General features: G+C 42.5%; 1 protein-coding gene across 1 annotated transcript; it reads right to left on the minus strand.

Moving 5' to 3' along the window:
* Positions 1–17,238: 17,238 nt before the first annotated feature.
* Positions 17,239–22,298, minus strand: LOC143903728 (uncharacterized). The gene is made up of 8 exons (XM_077417592.1): positions 21,647–22,298; positions 21,133–21,383; positions 20,601–20,901; positions 20,291–20,414; positions 19,959–20,225; positions 19,544–19,801; positions 18,586–19,416; positions 17,239–17,839 (listed from the first exon to the last, which is right to left on the minus strand). The coding sequence occupies exons 1-8, from the start codon at positions 22,296–22,298 to the stop codon at positions 17,239–17,241; spliced, it is 3,285 nt and encodes a 1,094-aa protein (XP_077273718.1).
* Positions 22,299–22,475: the final 177 nt, after the last annotated feature.

The raw sequence follows: 22,475 nt of genomic DNA on the forward strand, positions 1-22,475 counted from the left end.
ATCCTTTGTTAAAGAGTTACATCGCGTACCGTGTATTTTTATGAAGCTTAAAACGTGCGTACGTAGCGTAGCGAAATGTAAAAGTTATCGATTTTCGTGTACAATGCAGTTGTTGAAATGTATCGAGATATTTTGTTACATAAGTGTACGCTGTTGAAACGTGCAATCAAAGTATACCAACGTGTATTAGAAATCTCGATTTGTATTTCCATATTAAAGATCAAACAATAAGTTAAGTATATTCCTAAATGTTTGCTTGTAACATTTATACGTTACGATATGATATGTACACGCGCGTTTTACACACATGTCTAAATATAGTAATAATGGATATAATCAAATCCGATTCGCATTCCGAGAAGGTATTTATGTCCAATAAACAGCGTGCTCGTTTCAAGTGTTCAACGCACGCAGTTACTTTTTTTTGAAAAGATTTAGAAGATTATTAAAAAAAATATATATATATATATATATACACACGTTCTTTTTGTTCGATTTTTCATATCTAAACAGCCTTTTTATTACATATAATTTGTTACATATCGTTTAAAAAATTATAAAGCTTTAAAAGCGGGATGATATTGTTACGCGATATACTATAAAAGAGAGAGAAAGAGAGAGAGAGGGAGAGAGTAGGAGAGAGAGAAAGAGAGAGAGAAAGAGAGAGAGAGAGAGAGAGAGAGAGAGAGAGAGAAAGAGAGAGAGAAAGAGAGAGAGAGAGAGAGAGAGAGAGAGAGAGAAAGAGCGGGAGATTTATACATTATATCTCCGTCTGTTACAACTCGACTAAACGTTATATTTCGCGTAACCGGCGTAATGTCATTTCTTCCACTTTATTTTAGTCGTCCAACTATTCTTATGCGTACTTTATTAAGCAAAGGATCTTAATATACGTTTAGATCGAACTAACAAGGCACGTAACATTTTTATCCTTGCACCTTGCAACTACACGATCGGTCCACGACACGCAGACGCGGTCGTGAACGTCGCGTTTTACATTACGTTAAATTTTCGCGTTATAGAAAGCAGCGTAGTGTACATACTTTGTCGCAAATGAATCAAAATAGTTGATAGTTGATAAGTTTATCTCTTTGTTGCTACCGCTCTGGTTCTGATGTTTGACGAAACGATCGGACTGTAGGGTAAGACTCTATCAATGTTAAGAATGAAATATGTATTACGTTAAGAGACCAAATGTTGCATTGACAAAAGACGATGCTTTGTACTCCGTCCAAAAATAAAGCACAATTATATAAAAACAGACGATTTATATCAGAGCCGGAATTTAATTGCACATTTCGGGCCGATTCCCGAGCCGACGCCTCCTATACTTCCACTTTGTACCAATTTGTACATGCAATATGTATATATAATGTATGTGAGGTACAAGAGGGTGGCAGTGTGGTCTTGTGGTAAAGAACCAGACTCGTAATCCCGAGGACCCGGGTTTCGAGTCCATCTAACTACAGGAATTTTTATATTCCAAACTGCCACCCTCCGCACGAGTGGGGCTCGTGCGGAGAAACTGGGCTATCTTTCGGAGGAGAAATGGAGAAATTAAAAATAGTTAAGTTTATATATGAATATAATAATATTAAGTAACTCAAAACAATCTAAAGTTCAAATTAGTATAAAGTCTGTAATGAATACTGCATGCTCAAATGTAAATTTATTTTTATTTTGTAGAAAAAAATGTTAGATAAAGAAAAAATTTTGCAATTTTTATAATTTTTTTTTTCTATAACATTTATTTATTTAATATTTGTTTTTCCTGTATAAAAAAATCAAAATAAAATGATGTATGTATAAATAAACCAAGATTTTTATAAAGAAAAAAGAACCGTAAAATAAACCGTACGAAAGAACCGACTCATTTTAGGGAGTGAACTGACTCCGAACCGCTCACTGAGATGAACCGTTTTGCCCATCTGGCCACAGGGGGAAGTGATCCGCGCAGTTCCTTGGGCCTAACGCACCCACGGCATTACCGAGTTCAAAACACCGCGGACATACACGAACAATTATACATACACCCATACACGTACACAGTCTAGAGTGTGAGGAATTACAAGTGAATGAGTCTATACTGTGCAGTTTAACTTCTGTTTGGGACGCTTTTATTGAGGCGTTCATGTTAATCCAGTCATAAGTCTTACTTTGGATGTGATACAGCTTATAGTTTCGGTTTCTCTATTATGGCCACATGGGTTACCCCCACGGTCTTTCCTTTATTTAATTAAAAAAAAAAAAAAAAAAAAAAAAAAAAAAAAAAAAAAAAATAATTTGCCCATCTCTAGACTGCTGTGCGAACAATACAATGCGAATACAACGCCCTTCTTGGCGGTAACGCAGCGCGCGTACATTAACCAATGGTAACAACGAACCGTTCCGCGACCTATAGCAGGACCCGACGAATCGCGCGGATACGCGACTGCAGATAAGCGCGACATATGAAAAGGTCCGGACGACCAATCGAGCAATTATTTACGATACAACGCCGCCCGCCTTGAAAAATCCTTCTTTCAATAAACTGAAGTGATGTAAATTGCACATTACTAATTGAGTATTTAAAAGCTATGAATACAAACGCCGGTATAACTTATATGCTAAGTATAAAACTAAACTTAAATGCAACGCTTGACTCGCTACAATGGATTATACGTAACAATAAAAACGAAATTAATGCTCAGCGTTCAACGTTTCAATCGGTAATATCGCTAATTTCGACAGAAGCCTTGTATTCCCTTAGCGGTTTTTACAGTAGCCGTTCGGCCAACTCCATCTGCCCCCGTATGAACCTCCTGAATTCGACCTAGTGACCAATAAAGCGGAGGTAAATCTTGCTGCCTGACCAGCACGAGTTGACCGACCGCTAGCTGAGTACCCTTTTCGATTCTCCATTTTGAACGCACTTGTAATTGATGGAGATATTCGGAACTCCACCGACGCCAGAAATGTTGTCTTAACTGTTCTACGCGTTGCCATCGCACTAACCTATTTTTGCTTACATCATTTAAATCATGGCAAGGGAGACTATTCATAGTAGTGCCCACTAAAAAATGACCAAGACTCAAAAACGCAAAATCATTTGAATCCGCGCTAAGTGCTGTGAGAGGTCGCGAGTTCAAGATCGCTTCTATTTTGCATAGTACAGTTACCATTTCTTCAAAGGTCAAATGTGCCTTTCTTACTATTCTGTTCATATGATACTTTGCGGATTTTACTGCTGCCTCCCACAGCCCGCCGAAATGAGGTACGTTAGGAGGTATAAAATTCCAAGAAGTTTGCTGTAGTCCCATGTGGTCCCATTGTCAGAGTACATGCACGAAGGTTTACCTCTGCGCGATATGAAACGCTTAAGCGCGGCTATGAATGTATCGGACGTTAAATCGCTCACTAACTCTATATTTACATCTTTGGTGGCAAAGCACACGAATATAGCTACGTACGCGTTATGATTTCGCGCGTTTCGTCGTTTACCTTCCCGCAAGATCATTGGACCGGCATAGTCAACACCTGTATGAGAAAACGGTCTCGCAACTGTAACATGACCAGTGGGCAATGAGCCCATTACTGCCTCAGAAATAATTGGTTTGACCCTGAAACATTTTACGCATTTTGAGATTACCTTCCGAGTAATGGATCGCAAGCCATCCATGGTAGTTTGAGTTCCCGCGTGCATATTCCGCTCGTGCTCCCGTGTTATGATACGCCTTGTTAATTCATGATCACGCGGCAAGAGTATCGGATGACATGCACTAAAGGGCAAATCTGAATTTTTTAGCCTCCCTCCCACGCGAATTAGTCCACGATCGTCCATAAACGGGGACAACGACAAAACTCTGCTGGATGCATTGACAGCTTTACCGTTCCTTAATGTCGCATATTTCTCAGGAAAAAAGCGCTGTTGTACCGCTTTGCATGTGAGATACAATGCTGCAGAGGTCTCCTCGTGCAATACAAACAGCGTTGGCGGCTTTGAATGTGGTTTGAGCATCCTTATACAGTAGGCTATTATACGGCACGCCTTGTCTAAATTGGAATGCTTACTTATTATTTCGTTGACTATGCTGCAATCAACTGTGACAACGACGGCGCAGACCTTCCGCAATTCTGGCATGTCGTCGTTAAGTCGAGGGAAGTCGTTGCTTGGCCAGTAATCCTGCTCATCGAGCTGCAGAAAGGCAAGGCCCTGCCATCAAGCCATTGAATTAATTAACTCGTTCGAGTTGAGGCCCCGTGACAGCATGTCAGCTGGGTTCTGAGCCGAAGGAACGTGACGCCAATTTTCTGGCTCAGTTAGCCGCTGAATTTTGCCTACTCTGTTTGCTACGAACGTCGACCATTTCCGAGATGATGATAAGATCCAATTCAAGGTTATTTCAGAGTCTGACCAGAAATGTTTCTGAAACTTAGTTAAATCTATTGAGGCCTCGACTTTCTCGGATAAATGAGCTAACAGCAATGCTGCTAATAATTCTAATCGCGGTAGTGTTATCGCCTTCAAGGGTGCGAATTGGCGATTTGGAACAAAGTAATTAGGACCTATATTTGTTAAGACCAAGTTTTGTATGGATATGTATACAAGCTCCGTACGCATTTTGACTAGCGTCGCAGAAGCCGTGTATCTGAATGTCCTCGTGATTGATACCGAATTTGACGCGCCGCGGGATCGTAAGCTGATTTAGTTCGGGCAGTTGCGACTTGAGCCTTGACCAACGGGTGTATATGTCCTGTGGAACCGACTCGTCCCAGTGAGCGCCGGATCGCCACAGATCTTGAAGAATAAGCTTCGCAATGACGATGGTCGGTCCGAGTAGACCCAAGGGGTCGAATAATCTGGACACTTCGGACAATATAATCCGCTTGGACACTGCGTTGTGGTCTGTATCTGGCTCATACAAAAAATGGAACGTATCCGTGACTTGGTTCCACTGTATACCCAGAACTATGAATTGCCTCCATCGTCGATGTTGATTAGGTTGTCCTCTTGATTATTCACCGACTTCAGTAAGTCTGGGCAATTTGAGGCCCATTTTCCAAGTTCAAAAGATCCCAGGCTTAATAATTGTATCGATTCGTCTCTGATGGCCATCGCCTCCTGGAACGTGTCCGCCCCGGTGAGTAGGTCGTCGATGTAAAAATCCCTGATAATATGTGCTGAGCCAATTGGATATTTCAATTTATGTTGCTCGGCCAAATGCATTAGGCACATGATTACAAGAGCTTGTGCTGCAGATTGACCGTATGTGATTGTAAGCAAATCGTAGATCTCAATAATTGAAGCAGAATCTGGTCGCCATAATATTCTCTGCATGTGTGTTTGCGAAGGGTGTACCAGCACTTGCCGATACATTTTTATTATGTCTGCTACCAGGACGTATGCAAATATGCGAAAGCGCATTACAATTGACATCAGATCTTGTTGCATGACTGGGCCCACTCTGAGAATGTCGTTTAACGATATGCCAGCACTATCCTTGCACGAAGCGTCAAATACGACGCGTATTTTCGACGACTGCTTCGAGTTCTTAAAGACGCAATGGTGAGGAAGATATATAGCCTCTTCGTCAGGTTGCGGGTCCACTCGCTTCATGTGTCCTAGCCTTAAATATTCGGACATAAAATTGACGTATTGAGCCTTCAATTCGGGGTCGCGACGAAAACGCCTTTCTAACTGGATGAGACGCTTCAAGGCAATATCCCTGGAATTTCCTAACTTGGGGATTAATGATTCTTTGATCGGGAGCTTGACGATGTATCTGCCTTCCGGAGTCTGTGATACGTTGTCCGCGAAATGTTTTATGCAGTAGGCCTCCTCAAGTGTGTGACTAGAAATGTTGCCGATATCCTCGAGCTGCCAGAAGTGAGATAGCTGCTCATGCAGTTGCGTGTTAGTGATGGATGCATGTAGCGATTGTATGCGTTGTGTAGATTTTGACGAATTGCCCAACCGCCCGGCCAATATCCATCCTAACTAGGTCTTTTGAAGAGTGGGATGTTCGATGGATGACTTGACTTGACCCACGCATAATAAGTCCTAGAATAGCTCTGCTCCTATGAGGATGTCAATTTTTGAAGACACGTTAAATTGTGGATCTGCCAGTTTAACGTTACGAGGAAGATTGTATACATCCCGTTTAATGGTAAACTCTGGGAGCTTGCCGGTGATTTGATCTGTAACAATACACCCGATAGTGGCCGTAAATGAATTAAATCGCGATTGCAATTTTACCCGGACTGCCTGCGTGGATTTTGTTGTCGTTTCGTTTATACCGGATATCGAAACATCCAGCGAACGTGGTTGTAATCTGAGAACGTTCATGTATTCTCTCGTGATAAAGTTCGCTTGGAATCCACAGTCCAGTAGTATGCGGCATCGCATGGCTATTCCCTGACTGTCGAAGACATCGACCACGGCAGTTGAAAGCATGATGTGCTTCCCTGTCGCTGCTGTTTGAAGCATGTGTTACCAATGCCGTTGAAGAACCCGCTGCACTGGTTTCCTTATTGTCGTCCGAATCTTTGGCGCTGGGTTCGGGCTAATTCAAGGGTTTTGTTTTGTTTCTACGTTTTTTCGTGTAATTGGGGGAATATAGGGGAAAAATAAAAATACACGGGGGCTCATTTTCTTAAATAACTACGAAAAAAAAAAAAAAAATTTTAAAAAATTTAATAAAAAAAATGTTGTTTTTAAAAAAAAATAAGTTAAAAAATTTTAAATGAAATTTTTTTTTTGTTTATTATATTATATACTAACAAATTACTTATTTACATATTTTTTTTTAGATGCACGGCTTCAAAAACTTAGGGGGGGCTACTATTTTCCCTTATATTTAAATTTCATAGGTTTTTATTAATAAGGAAAATTAAAAAAGGCCTTATCATAACAGCTTTTTTTAAAAAGTAAATAAGGGTTTCGAAGAAAATTTTTTTCGAAAAAGAAATTTTTTTCGCCCGGTGCGTTCCGAACCGACTAGGGTTTTGGGGGGCCCTTTTTTTTACAAAGTTTTGAAGCTTTTTCCTTCCCTTTTTTCCCTTTCAAAAAAAGAAAAAAAGGGAAGAAGAACGCTCCAAAGCATTTGTCTAAGTGGACCCCCCCCCCCCCACTAGGGGCTGAGGGAGAACCGGCCAATCAATCGGTTTAATTTTTTTCATTTCAAAATCACGTATTTTTTTTACGTAGTTTTTATTACTTTAAAAATTTTTTAATTTTTTTTGGGATTTTTTTAAATTAAAATTTTTAAATTTTTTTCCCCCAATATGATTAAAATTTTTTGGGCACTTTGGGGGAGAAAAGGGGGTTGGCTGCTCCAAAATTTGGCCCCATTAGCGCAAAAACCTTTTTTTTTACATAGGTTCAATTTTTACAACGGGTTTTGAAAATTTTTGCAAAATTTTTTTAAAAGGGGGAGGGGGGGCCCCCAATAATAAAGTTTCCCCTTCGCAGGGGAAAAGGGGCATTTTTGGCCCCGAAGTGCACGAGCAAATCATCCCAATGGGACGTGGGACGCCTCAGTGCTTGAAGCGCCTGTATGTGCTTAATAGCCCCGTCCGCGATTTTCCGTAACTCACATGAGTTTTCCTTGGCCATAGTTGGTAAGTCCATGATTGCCTTAATATGCGTATTTACGATAACGCGCCTGTTTTCATAACGTTCCCTTAAAAGATTCCATGTAACCTTATAATTTAGTTCAGATATTTCTAAGGAGCTAATTATATTACTCGCATCGCCGGTCACGAAGGCCCTCAAATACTGAAGCTTCTGTATATTGCTAATTGACGTGTTTGAATGTATGACGGAGTTAAACGTGTCAAAGAATGGGAACCACTCGTCGTATTTTCTTGTGAAGTTTGGCAGATCTAACTTAGGCAGTCGCACGCAAAGCTGAGCTTCCGATTGATCGGACATGTTCGAGGTAGACGGAGGCCGTGGCGTTGCACCGCGCACGAAAAGTGTAGAATTCAATAATTCGCTTATCTTGGCCGACAACGTGTAAAATGCCTCTTCAAAAATCGCGCGATTATTTGTTTCGTTATCGTCGCGCAATTCTAATTGCGATTGCACTTCATTATACTGAGACTAGTATTCTTCTAACCTACATTTACGCTCCTCGATCTGAGCCGCGATGGACGATGTGACAGACCCAATTGACAATGAGTCTACGAACGTACTTACTCGCGTGCACGATGTCTTAATGGTCGCGCGCTTTTTCTTGAGAGCGAGAATCTCTTGTTCGGCCATATTAAATAACCCTACGCGGAATATACATATACACGGATTTGTTGGACACTACTATGTCACCCTCACCTGACTGTATGTACAATGCGTATTGTAAGTTCCTGATATCGCTGATGCGGTCGTCGACTGCCTCTCTCCTCTCTATGTTGAAATGCACCGGAGGATGTCCTCTGTATGTGCCACAGGAGCCCCTCTGTCGTCGCGCTCGAAGGCGCGCTGCTGGTTGCGAGATCCTCTGCACGTCGCGCTCGAAGGCGCGCTGCTGGCCGCGAGATCCTATGCACGTCGCGCTCGAAGGCGCGATGCTGACTGCGAGATCCTCTGCACGTCGCGCTCAAAGGCGCGCCGCTCGTTGCAAGAGTCTCTGTAAGGTCCTCGTGGCCAGCTCGAGCCCCGAAGAAGCTGCTTGCGCCACAGCGTACCGCCGATTGTCCGCAAGGTCCCCTGTTGCTCTCCGCCAAAGGTCCGGATGTATGGAAATCCGGCTCGAAGGACCAATAATTTTGTTGCGTATTCATGTACGCGAGGCTTACGCCTCTTCCACGCGTGCCCGAGGTTAAGGATGCACAGGAGCGACGTGGTCGAGACAGACTGAGCTTCTCTAAGTTATTTTATGTTTGCCTTCGACGAATAAGACTTGGAGACTATTTGTGTGGTATAACGTCTTTATTTTAGTGGAAAAAACGCTGAACGTAACCTGTGCGGTCTTTACTGCACGACTGCTGTGCGAACAATACAATACGAATACAACGCCTTTCTTGGCGGTAACGCAGCGCGCGTACATTAACCAATGGTAACGCGACAAACCGTTCCGCGACCAATAACAGGACTCGACGACGCTCCGCGACCAATAGCAGGACCCGACAAATCGGATACGCGACTGCAGATAAACGCGACCATGGTGTAATAAGACAGGTGAATCATTCCCGTGGATGCGCAGTAGTACGCGCTTCGACCAATCGCGTTAGGGTTCAAATGCACCCGCGAAATTTGAATACGCAAACAATTACATATAATTAAAATGGATTTCTAATTAAGATTTGTGAAAGATTAATGTAAAAAATACGTGGAATTAGTGGTGAGCTAAACAATAACGTAATGAGACAAGTATTCATTTCCATGGATGCGCAGTAGTACGGATCTCGATCAACCATATTTAAATCCAAATACTAAAAGATTGCTGTCAGATTGCTGTCAGATTGTGTTATCAAGGTAGTATATATTATGCAATATATAGCATAGCATATATTAGGTGCTTTCCATTTACACTCAAGTGAAGTGATTTACTCAGTTATGTGAGTATCCTTACTCGGAATGAATGACGTCATATCTGCTTATTTTGGTAATAAAACTATCTCATAACAATACAGGTTAATAAGCTCACTTTTAATTTGAGTCTGTTAGACTCATTAAAGCACACGGTTTCGATTGTGTGCTGTAGCGTCACAAAAACTCAGTTGAATCTCACTTACCAGCATCAAAAGGAACGTGCATTTAACTGAGTTATGACGTCACAAGTGAGATTTATCTGAGTTTTTATGTAAATGGAAAGCACCTATTATATGTAATATATATGATTTTTTTCTCCTACATATAGAAACCATGCCAGCGTGTTGTGTGCACAATTGCAAAAGTCGCACAGACTGTACGTACACAAGAAATATAAAATTGTTTCGTTTCGATTGATTTTTTATCTTGATCGTCTTTCACAGACAGCTTGATATTTGCCTTCGTCTCGACACGTCGCGGAATCTCCGAATTTATATCGGTAAAACTCGCCGCTTTAGTTATTTCCATAACTGGTACCGGTTCCATGTCTGTCACAGTAACCAAAAAGGAAAATTAAGGAACTAGAAATTTTAGATCGCATAGATCGTGAAAATAGTCGTCCCGAGCCGAGGTAAATATATACAGCGGTGCGCGGTATAATTCCTGGGAAATTCAACTCGTGGTTCTGTTCGTCATATTTACGTTCGATCCCGACGACGATGGTTGTATTAATCGTTCCATGAATAAACACTAGGCAAATAAAAAAAAGAAGACATCTTGCATGGTTTTCCACATCTTAATAATTATCCCGAATCTTACTGCCCGTATAAAAAGTGTGTTCGCGGAGCGCGCAATTTAAGGTTTTTGGAGAGGGCAATTGGAGTCATACTATAAACGATTGGGACTTATTGTTTGCGCAGGGTTCTGCTGTAAATGCCTTGAAAAGAGTTCTTCTGTCGTTTGGAGAAAAAATTGAAAAAGAACTGCAGAGAAGGATTAGTCCTAAACAAACTATATAACGACATGCAATGAGATGCACAGTCATTGGATGAGCAGATATCAGAAAAATCAAATGTTTCAGGTAACACATTCGGTTCTGCAATGCAGTTGGGAAATCATTGTTAACGAACGTTTTAAATTATTTAATGTGATGCACGGTAACGAGTATTTACCACTTAGATTTGTTTCTATCAGTAAACTTCATTTAAATGAAAATTGAGATCTGTTAATAACAGATTTGTAGGATGTAGATACAGAAATATGAGTCTAAACTGTAGACAGTTTTCAAAAAAAGTTTCCCTTAAAGTATTTTGTAATGTTTAATTTTTCTCTTAATTGTTCATTTGTTCAGCGCTCTGGAAAAAGCTACCTTTTCAATTTTTAATGATTTTATATGATATATGTTTATTTACAACATATAAACGAAGTGTGTTAAGGATACTTTATTGATTTAAAAAAAAAGTTACTGTATAATTCTAAATAAGAACTTAGAGAAATTACAAATTTTTCAAGATTGAGTTTTTGCAGTTTTATTATAAACGTTGTTTATCTTTATATTGTTCTCAGCTTCTCCGTTATTATAAAACTTAATGCATAAGCAATATTCAATTATATAGGTAACTCTCAAATAACACGATTAATTGGTTTCGTGTTATTGAAAATGTTCAAGACTCCAGATCTATATGAAATTGGGCATTTGGTTTTAAGGGATTATTTAAAAAAGACTTCAAAAAATAGCCTAATGTTATTACATATTTTTAGTAGTTTTATAAAAAAAAAAACGTTAATCGAAGAGATAATGTATTAATTTTTTTTACTCGGCTATTCGAGACTCGTGCAATACAAGTATCGAAGTATGTTATTCGAAGGTCACCTGTATTTAGATCCTACTCTGGTATCCATCGTGAACAACCATACAATTGCTAAGACTAATCCATCGTCATCTGTAAGGGTTCAGAGTTCCGAGATTGTTGAGCCTTCGCCAAATAAAACAAATTTTACAAGTGAATAAAAACAAAAGGGAACTTAAATTTTTATCTTAAAAAATTTTCCTTTCCGAATTCTTTTTTTAAAAATTGACGGGTTTTAAAATTTTCAAAAACTTTCTAAAAGGGGGAAAAATTTTTCAAAAGGAGAAAAAAGAAAAAACAAATGGGAAAAAAATAAAATTTTAAAAGGCAAAAAAAAGGAAAAAGGAAGATTAATACCCAAAAGTAAAAACCAATTCTAGATTTTTAAATTTAAAAATTATAAAAATGTGGATAATTTGAATTCAAAAATTCATTATGCCAAAAATTTCTTTTGGGGGGGGGGTTTTTTTTTTCCCCCATCTCCAAGAAACCCGCGGGGAAAATTTGCTGTTTTCTTCAATCCCATAACGGGGGTTTTTTTTTTTTTCCCCCCCCCCCCCCCCAATAAATTTTTTTTATTTAATTATATTTGATTTTGTTTTATAAATACTTTATTCTTTTGCCTATACTACGTTTACGCAGGGGTTTTCTTCTGTAGAACTTAAAAAATTTCCCCGTTACGGGGAGACCCCCCTTTTTTTTTCTAAAAAAAATTTTTTTTTGAAAAAAAGAAAAAAAATTTGAATCAACATTAATGATGAAACATCTAGACCCATTGTCAAAACCCTAATAATCAAAAATGGAATAAGGCAAATTAAATTGAGACAGATACGACAGTACAAGTAATAAAATGTCAAAAAAATAAGACGTACATAAAAAAATATTGGGGCAAAAATTTTTAATTCAGCTTCTTCCCTTGTGGGATCTCAAATATAAATATTCACGTTTTATACTTTTATAATAATAATAATCTGTAAACAAAAAAATTTAAAACCCTGTTTTTTAGTAAAATTTAAAAAAAAGCTTTTTCCCCCTGCAACAAATTTTCTTGGCAGAAAAACGATGATTTATGTAAATTTTTTTAAAATTTTTTGATTGTTTTAAAAAACGATGAAAAATTTTGTAACATAACTTACTGCTCATAAAATGACTGTAAATTATTGCGCCAAAAACCGCGCAAAATTTGCTGGCATGATCAAGCAAACAGTTAGACGGCAAGATTATGCACGGTGTAATACGATGGTAAATTGGTAACAAATATTGAGCAAGACTTGCATACTTTGGGGGGATTCAATTCGAAAACCCTTTTTTTTTTTTTTAAAATGGTAATATTTTAAGGTAATACTTAAAGGAAACCCAAAAGGGGTTTTTTAAAAGGCACAATCAAAATAAACCGAGTTCCCCTTAACGGCAATTTTTTGCTCGATATTTGCTGTCAATTTTCTTATATTACGCCGTGCACATTCTCGCTCGGTTTTTACCATATCTGTTTGCTGTTAGATTATGTTAACAAATTTTGCACGATTTTTGGCGCCATTTTTTTTTTATTTTGTGAGAACAGAAAGTTTTGCAAACGAAACTCAAGCTTAACAAAAACATGAATGGAAACTTTTTTTATCCAAATTCTGGAGAAATTAGAAAAGGGAACCGGGGGTATTCGTGAAAACTGCTAATTTTGTCGCGGGCCTATTTTAAAAAACCTTGCTGTTTAGAAATCTGTAATTCAATCACAGATGTCTCTTTTTTTCCCCCTGGGACCAACAAAGGGGATTTGCGTTTTAAACCTTTTTGGGTCATCATGACGAAAGTTTTGATTTCAAGTGCTCAAAGTAAAATTTTTCAATCCAGAAATTTGTTTTCACGCCAAAATAAAATAAAAGAGATCCAAAACGGTAATTTGTATTCAGTCACACGATTTTACTAAGCAAAAATGCTGGTAGTTTTTTAATGGTATCTTTTTTATCTTAAGTCACGGATCATAATAGGAAAACCACGTCGGGGGGGGGCATTTCGTGACATAAGCATAAATTTCGGGACAAAAAAAAAAACCCAAAAAAAACCCAAAAAAAAAGGGGGGGGGGGCCCCCCTTTTTTAAAAAAATTTTTTTCCCCCCTTGGGGGGGCCCCCCCGGGGAAAAAAAATTTTTTTTTTTTTTTTTTTTAAAAATTTTTTTAAAAAAAATTTTTTAAAAAAAAATTTTTTTTTTTTTTAAAAAACCCCAAAAACCCCCCCCCCCCCAAAAAAAAAAAAAAAAAACCCCCAAATTTTTCCCCCCCCCCCCCAAAACCCAAAAAACCCCCCCCCCAAAACCCCCCCCCCCCCGGGGGCCAAAAAAAGGGGGTTTTTCCCCCCCCCCAAAAAAAAAAACACCCCCCCCAACCCCCCCCCCCCCCCCCCCCCCCCCCCCCCCCCCCCCCCCCCCCCCCCCCCCCCCCCCCCCCCCCCCCCCCCCCCCCCCCCCCGGCCCCCCCCCCCCCCCCCCCCCCCCCCCCCCCCCCCCCCCCCCAAATTTTTCCCCCCCCCCAAAAAAAAAAAAAAAAAAAGGGGGGGAAAAAAACCCCCCCGGGCCCAAAATTTTCCCCCCCCCCCCCGGGCCCCCACCCCCCCCGGGGAAATTTTTACCCCCCCCCCCCCGGGAAAAAAACCCCCCCCCCCCCCCCCGGCCCCCCCAAAAGGGGGGGGCCCCCCCCCCCCGGGGGGGGGGCCCCGGGGCCCCTTTTTGGGAAAAAACCCCCCCCGGGAAACCCCCCCCCTTTTCCCCCCCGGGGGGGGCCCCCCCTTTTTAAAAAACCCCCTTTTTTTTTAAAACCCCCGGGGGAAAATTTTTTCCCCCCCCCCCCCCCTTTTTTTTTCCCCTTCCCCGGGGCCCCCCCCCCTTTTTTTTTTTTTTGGGGGGGGGGTTTTCCCCCCCCCCCCTTTTAAAAACCCCCGGGGGGGCCCCAATTTTTTTTTTAAAAAAAAACCCCCAAAAAAACCCCCCTTTTCCCCCGGGGGCCCCCCCCCCCCAAAAAAAAAACCCCCCCCGGGGGGTTTCCCCCCCCCCCCAAAAAAAAAAACCCCCCCCCCCCCCCCCGGGAAAACCCCCCAAAAAAAACCCCCCTTTGGGGGGGGCCCCCCCCCCCCCCCCCAAAAAAAAAATTTTTTAAAAAGGGGAAAAAAAAAAGGGAAACCCCTTTTTTTTTAAAAAAAAAAAAACCCCCCCCCCCCCCCCCCCCCCCCCCTTAAAAACCCCCCCCCCCCCCAAAACCCCCCAATTTAAAAAAAAAAAAAAAAAGGGGGCCCCCCAAACCCCCCCCCCCAAAAAAACCCCCCCCCCAAACCCCCCCCCCTTTTTTTTGGGGGGGGTTTTTGGGGGCCCCGGAAACCCCAAAAAAAAAAAAGGGGTTTTTAACCCCCTTTTTCCCTTTTGGAACAAAAAACGTTAAATTTTTTAAATGTACGTTTATCTATTTATTGCAGATATGTTGATGACATATTTATGTCCGCCCCGTTGAACAAGATTGATTTTTATCATGAGCGCCTAAAATTCACTTTAGAATACGAGAATAACCGTTGTCTTAGTTTCTTAGATTTGTCGCTGCAGGTAGTAGATAACACCATACAAATCGACTGGCTTCACAAAAAAACGTTCTCGGGTAGATACTTGTCATTTTTTTCAAATCATCCTATTTGCCATAAAATAGGCTCTATCTACAGTTTAGTTGACAGAGCAATTTTGTTATCTCATCCTATATGTCACAAGAATAATTTAGAAATGGTCATCGAAATATTACTGGACAATGGTTATCCTGTCAATTTAATTTAAAAAAAAATAAACACCAGGCTCTCTCGACAATCTGATTAATGGTAAACTCAAAAACAATGTAAACAACTCGATAGATTCGAGCGATGTTAATAGGAAATTTATAAGTGATCCCATTTGTCAACAACATATCTGAAAAAGCAACATTATTATTCAATAGAAAAGAACACATAATTGGCTATAGATGCCTTAATAAATTAAGTAGCGTAATCAAAGCACAAAAAGATAAGAACTCATTAGCTACTAATAGTAATGTTGTATATAAGATTGCATGTAAAGATTGTGAGGCTTCTTACGTGGGACAGACAAAGCGGCAATTAAGAACTAGAATTAACGAACATAAAAATAATATAAAAATGGACCCATCCAGACACTCGGTCATTTCCGAACATATTAAAAAATTTAATCATTCTTTCGATTGGGACAACGTCAAAATAATGGATAACGGAACCTAACTATTATAAAAGACTTGTCTCGGAAATGCTACATATTAAAGAACAAAAAAATGGCATTAATTTGAACAAGGACACATATTACAGTATTCTTTGCGAACTCACCGACATTTAACTATTTATTATTTCGATGACTAATCTTTGCTGTTATCTAATGAGAATGAGAATGCTTGTCATTATTATTTGAGACGTAAAGGAGCGAACATTGATCACGAGAGCACTTAGTTTTGGACCACGACGCAATTCTTTAATTTGTAAGTCCATACTTAACAATCACATAGACTTTATTCCACTATTGAGACATCGAATTTCAGAACGTTTGTTAAACTGACTACAAAGATTTCTGCCTTTTAACTTCTGACTTGGTTCGTTTTCGCCAACCAACGAAAAATAGATCATGGACTCTTCTTTGACTGCATACTTGCAAAATGACTATAGATATTCACATATATATAATTTTACATTTTACAATAGACTTACAAATATTTATTTATATACAATTTTATTATTCATATACAAGGTTTAATATTCGAATGCTCTCATGTGAGATGTGACTCCAGACGGCTTTGTCATTTACTATCGAGAAATGACTACTTTTTAATTTATTTATTTTTTACTGTATTACTTTTTAACATGTTAATTTTTACTTTGCGCGACTCTATGTAATTTTTAATTTAAAACGGCTGAAGAAGACCCTGTGCGGTTGAAACGTTCCGTTGTATATAAGTATGTTTATTAAATTTACTTTAAATTGACATCTACGTGTTTGCTCGATTGTTGGCCTCTATTCCTATTTATTTTAACAAACGAGCGTTTCTTTATTTATCTATTAAACATTATTATTATAACGCGCATTCGTCGGGATACCTATAGCGGGATGAAAGCATAACACACGCTGATAAATTCATAATCATACATTAATCACGAGGCAAGACATTCGATGCCGAGCGGTAGAATGAATAAATGTCGTAAAATACGTAAAAAATTATAATATTTTGACAGATCCAATCAAACCGACCAAGTGTTACGAATAAAAAATAATTAGCTCTCAGCAAGATATGCAATTCGAGTTTGTGGATCACAGCTTAAACTCTGCCTTTCAGCTTGTATCTGTAATTATATAAATTCAAGGTAAATTTTAATCAACATAAATTGTAGTAATATATAAATTATAGTAAATTTTGTCTTCTATTCTGTATTCTCACGTAGTTTAGGTGAAAGTAATTAACATCACTAGTCCAAGAACCCAATAAATCAAAATCTGAAAAGAAAATACAGCGGTTTAAAAAATCAAAGATTCGACCAAAGAAAGAAGAGATCGAAGATAATAATTTGTTTGCTAAACTTAACATGTTTGCTCCCGATCGGATTAATGAAGTAGTATATCCAGTCTGTCAGATAATCAAAATAATAAAAGATTTTATGTATTAAATTAAGATCATTTTATTGAACTCAAACCAGCTATGGGCGCTTATATCTTAACTTACTTACGCTTGTGGTTAGGGTGCGCATAGGAAAGGCCCAAGGATAGTGAATCGCAAGAGGGTAGTCAATAGGAGACAGATATACATTATATACATATATTTACAGGTTATACATCTGTATGTGTGTCTGTGTGTACTCTATTGGTGGTGGTATGTCGATCGGCCGCCCCGGTGTTTCGCTTGCGTCCCCTGGTCCCTCAGCTTCTTCGGGCTCGTCTGCGTGGCCTGGTCTCGTAGCGCTGGTCGTCCTCTGCCGCAGGTGCACGGGGATGGCTTCGTTGACGGTGGCAAATTCTCCTTTTCGCCGGTGAGGTCCAGGAACGCCCCTGGCGTCGGCGGTCGGTCCGAGGTCGTCCGGCGGCTGACGCTTTTGCCGGGTTTCGTTGTGTTGGCCGGCGCGTCCGATAAAACGACCGGCCTTCGGCGTACGACGATCACACTAGGTGGAGGTACTGGCTCAACCGGGCGGATGAGCCTGGAGTAGGGATTGCTCCCTGGAAGCGGCGGCGGTGGCACGTACTTCGCGGGCCGGATACCGCGGGTATACGGCGTCCAAGCGCCGTATCTTTGGCGACTAGCGCCAAGGTGTGGCCGCGTGGAGATGCCGTCTCGGCCCTTCCTGGCGGTAACCCGGAGCGGCGTTGGTCGCGTCTTGCGACGTATGGCCGGGTTATTTCCGTCCTCCGGAGGAGGAGGGGAAGGTCGCTCCTTTGTAATCCGCGGCGTGGTGATGTTGGTGCTGGCGCGTGGATAATTGTCAGGCGACTAGCGCCTTCTCAAGGTCGAATCTGAGCTGTGTTTGCTACGTCGCCTCCTTATATACCGTAGGCGACCGGAGCGCCGTCTGGCGGTATCGAGTGTCGTCGTTGTCGCCGTCGTCGTCTATTGGTGGGCGCGAGGCGCCGGCGTTTAACGCCTAGGAGTCGTTTGGGCGATTGACGCCGAGGACTCACGGCGATTGACGCCGAGGATTCCAGGCGATTTACGCCGAGAAGTTGTGGCGATTAACGCCGCGGGGTTACGAACTCTTCTTGCGCGAAGAGTTCTGTCTACTGATATCGGCGACTGGCGCCAAGGAACTGGTTTTGGGCTCCCGCTGAGCCTCCTATTATACTATGCCTGGTTGTAAATGAAACACGAGTTAGCCGCTCTCTTGATGCGGCGCGTAGCGGCGTCGCTGCGAACTTACCGTCGCGTCGGTAAGTCGGTGCGCTGCACAATTAGGTGCGCGAACGCGCTTTTTCGGTGGCGTAGACCGCCACATTACCCCCTTCGTTGTATTATGTTACCTGAAATCGCACGGTTTTGTGCGATACTCTGCCGCTTCGTGTTCTGACCTCCGTAGGTGCTGGAGTGTCAGGCTGAAGGTGCTGGAGCTTCTCTGGAGGTTTTCGGTTTGCTCGTGATCTACCAGTATGTAGGCGGGTTTAAGACGGTCTGTTGTTACGTGGACGGACTTTCCGTTAATATCCGTAACTTAAAGACCTTTTCGCCTCGGCTGAGGACTTCGTATGGGCCATCAAAGGTGGGTTGCAGAGCCCGCGTTGGTGCGTCGTGCCTGAGGAACACATGTGAGGAGCTTTCAAGATTTTTATGCTCGAATGTAGCGGGCGAACCGTGTCTCTTGATTGGTTGTGGCCGTAGACTTTGCATCGTTTGTCTGAGTTTTTGGATGAAGTCGTTTGTATCAATGGTTGTGGAGTTTCTTGTAGAAGTTCTCCCGGAAGTCTCAATGTCTCTCCGTAGACGAGTTCCGCGGGAGTTGCGTGGAGATCTTCCTTGAATGCTGCTCGGATGCCCATCATGACGACGGGTAATACTTTGGTCCAAGCTTCCGTTGCGTGGCATTTGATGGCCGTTTTAATCTGCCGATGCAGGCGTTCGACCATGCCGTTGGCTGCGGGGTGATAGGCTGTCGTGTGTATATGCGTAGTGCCTGTGAGCCTTGTAAGCTGACGGAACAGGTCGGCCTCAAATTGCCTCCCATGATCCGTAGTGACCCCGCGTAGGTGTGCCGAATCTCGTAATCCAGTGTGTAAAAAGATTCTGGGCGACTGTTTCTGCAGTAATGTCTGTAACCGGTATGGCTTCAGGCCATTTGGTGAACCGGTCAATAATTGTAAGGCAGTATCGGTAGCCTCTTGAGACAGGTAATGGTCCGACGAGGTCCATATGAATATGCTCGAACCGTCGTGTGGGGCCGATGAATTGTCCGAGAGGCGATCGGTTGTGCCTATGAACTTTCGATTTTTGGCAGGCGAGACATGCTCGTGCCCACTCTTGGCAGTCGGCTTTAATGCGTGGCCAGACGTACCTCTGTGCGACTAATTTTGCTGTCGCTTTAACTCCTGGATGCGATAAGCTGTGCAATGACTGGAACACTTGTCTCCTGAATTGTTGCGTAACGAAGGGACGTGCTATTGGGGTTGACGTGTCGCAGTACAGTGCTGCACTGGTTCCAGGTATCAGAATCTTAGTGAGCTTGAGCGAAAAGTTCCTTTGTAATAGGTCTTGGACCTCGGTATCCTCCTCCTGTGCTCTGGATAGATCCTCTAGGTTGATTGCTGCGTGGATCTCTTCGATTCTTGAGAGGGGCATCAGCGACGATGTTATCTTGCCTGAGATATGGCGTATATCGGTGGTGAACTGACCGATGTATTGTAAGTGTCGTGCTTGCCTGGGAGAGCTGTGCAGCAGATCCCTGCTGGAAAGCGTATGTGATCGGTTTATGGTCAGTGAAAACCGTGAAGAGAGCCTTCCTTCTAGCATGTGCCGGTAGTGTTTGATGGCGGCGTAGATTGCTAGTAACTCCCTGTCGTATGGGCTGTATTTCCTCTGAGCCGGATTCAGCTTTTTACTGAAAAAGGCTAGTGGTTGCCATTCTGTTCCGTCCCCGCTGCTGAATAACTGCTCCGATGGCTGTATCGGATGCGTCAGTTGTAAGGATGATTTCTGCCTCCGGCTTCGGGTGAGCCAACATAGTTGCACGAGACAGGCTGTCCTTACATTTTTCGAAGGCTGCTTCTAATTCAGCGTTCCAAGTTATTGGAGCCTTCTTTTTCGTTTTCGGGCCGCCAAGTAAGCCATTTAGAATTGCTTGATCCTTGGCGGCTTCGGGGATGAATCTGCGGTAAAAATTAGGGTTCCCAGGAATCGTCGGAATTGTTGGACGTCCTCCGGTTTCGAGAACTTCTTGATCGCTTCGATCCTTTCTGGCGGAGGTCGTGTGCCCTTTTCTGAGACCTCGTAGCCGAGAAACAGGACCTTTTTCGCGCCGAAGACGCATTTGGCAGGATTTAGAATGATACCGTATTCTTGCAGTTTTTAAATAATATGCGCAAATGCTCTTTGTGCTCTTCTTCATTTTTGGACGCGACGAGGACATCGTCAATATAATCGTAGCAGAAATCCAGGTCCTTTGTGACTTCGTGGATGAAGCGTTGAAAAGTTTGTGCGGCATTGCGTAAACCCGAATGGCATGAAAAGGAACTCGAACAAACCGAAGGGCGTGGTTATAGCCGTCTTCGGAATGTCGTCCGGGTTAACGGGTATTTGGTTATATGCTCGCACAAGATCTAATGTTGAGAAGATCTTTTTCCCGTGTAACGATTGCGAGAAGTCTTCTATATGTGGGATCGGATATCGATCCGGTACCGTTCGTGCATTGAGCCCCCTGTAATCTCCACAGGATCTCCAGGAGTTGCCTTTCTTAGGTACCATGTGTAGCGGTGCTGACCATGGGCTTTTTGAAGGTCGTATGATCCCTTCTTGTAGCAAGAGATCGAACTCGGCCCTGGCTGCCTTTAATTTGTCAGGAGCTAATCGACGGGGACGGCAATGCTACTGGCGGGCCATCCGTGGTTTTGATATGATGCAGTGTGGCGTGTTTTACCGTACGCGTCTTGGTAGTAGCCTTTGTAATCTCTGGAAATTCTGCCAAGATTCGGTGGTATTCGTTTTCGATTGCCAACACTCTGATCGATTCTGCAGCCCCTCTTTCTGCCGTGCCTTTTATGCGTAGACTCGTCTTACCATCGAGAAGGATGCCTTTTGTAGGTCCGGTAGGAGATGATAGTGGGCGAGAAAATCGGCTCCGATGATGGGCTGTGTGACGTTAGCGACAATGAAACGCCATGGGAATGCACGTCGTAACCCAAGATCTGGCTGTAATGTGGTCGAGCCGTATGTAGTGATTGTCGAGCCGTTAGCGGCGTAGAGTTCGTAGGTTGTAGGCGCGATGTATCCTGCTGTCATAGAGCGAGGGAATACACTCACGTCTGATCCTGTATCGATTAGGAACCGCTTTTTAGTTTCTCTGCATGTGACGAATAGGCGGCGAGGGCTTGGGGCTGGTCTACTGGCCGCCATCAGTGACCGCCCTGGTCTTTTTTCCGACTTGTAGGTGCACGGCTGCGTGCATTTCTTCGCCTTTTCACCAAATCGGTTATGGTAATAGCAATGCTTGTCGTTTTTATCGTCCTTCTTTCCTTGGACGTTCCGCGGTTGCGGCTTTGGCTGCGGCTTCGGCTTCGACTTCTGTCGTTACCGCGTTGCCGAGATTTATCCCTCGAAAGTCGCGTGGAGAGCTGAGCGACTTGTTTTGTCAAAGCCTGGATTTGTGCCTCCAGTGATTCTCTCGGGACTGCTGATGTAGCTGTGGCTGCTACAACGGCCTTGTTGGTCATTTCGTGGATGCGATCGGCCTGTTCAGCTACGCTGTTAAGGGGATCTTCGGCTCGAGTGGCTAGCACAGTCTGCATTGTTGTAGGCAGTCTTCCGAGCCAGAGAGTACGCAGCAGACTGTCGGGTATGTTTTCACCCGCTAGTGTACGGAGATGTCGCAGGAATTGAGTCGGTCTGCGATCTCCTAATTCTTCGTGCTCTAAGAGTTGACGTGTACGCTGCTCTTGGGAAACAGACATTCGCTGTATAAGAGCTCTCTTGACAGTCCCGTATTTGTCAGCTTCGGGGGGCTGTGTGATGACGTCTTTGATCTCTTTTATTTGACGAGAGTCCAGTTGTGAGATGGCGTATGAGTACTTTGTAGAATCTTGAGTTACGCCACTGAGGACGAATTGTCCTTCCAGTTGTGCGAACCATAGCTCGGGTTCGTCACTCCAAAACGGAGGTATGCGTATTGCGACTTTGCTCACGCTTTCCTCGGTTATCTGTATTCTTCCGTTGCCTCCCGTTGCCATTGTACTACCTTTGCGATCACGTCGGGGTCACCAATTTATGGGCGCTTATATCTTAACTTACTTACGCTTGTGGTTAGGGTGCGCATAGGAAAGGCCCAAGGATAGTGAATCGCAAGAGGGTAGTCAATAGGAGACAGATATACATTATATACATATATTTACAGGTTATACATCTGT

This window comes from Temnothorax americanus, unplaced genomic scaffold, assembly GCF_048541705.1.
Source record: "Temnothorax americanus isolate GAGA-0224 unplaced genomic scaffold, ASM4854170v1 Scaffold5, whole genome shotgun sequence".
NCBI classification, from domain to species: domain Eukaryota; kingdom Metazoa; phylum Arthropoda; class Insecta; order Hymenoptera; family Formicidae; genus Temnothorax; species Temnothorax americanus.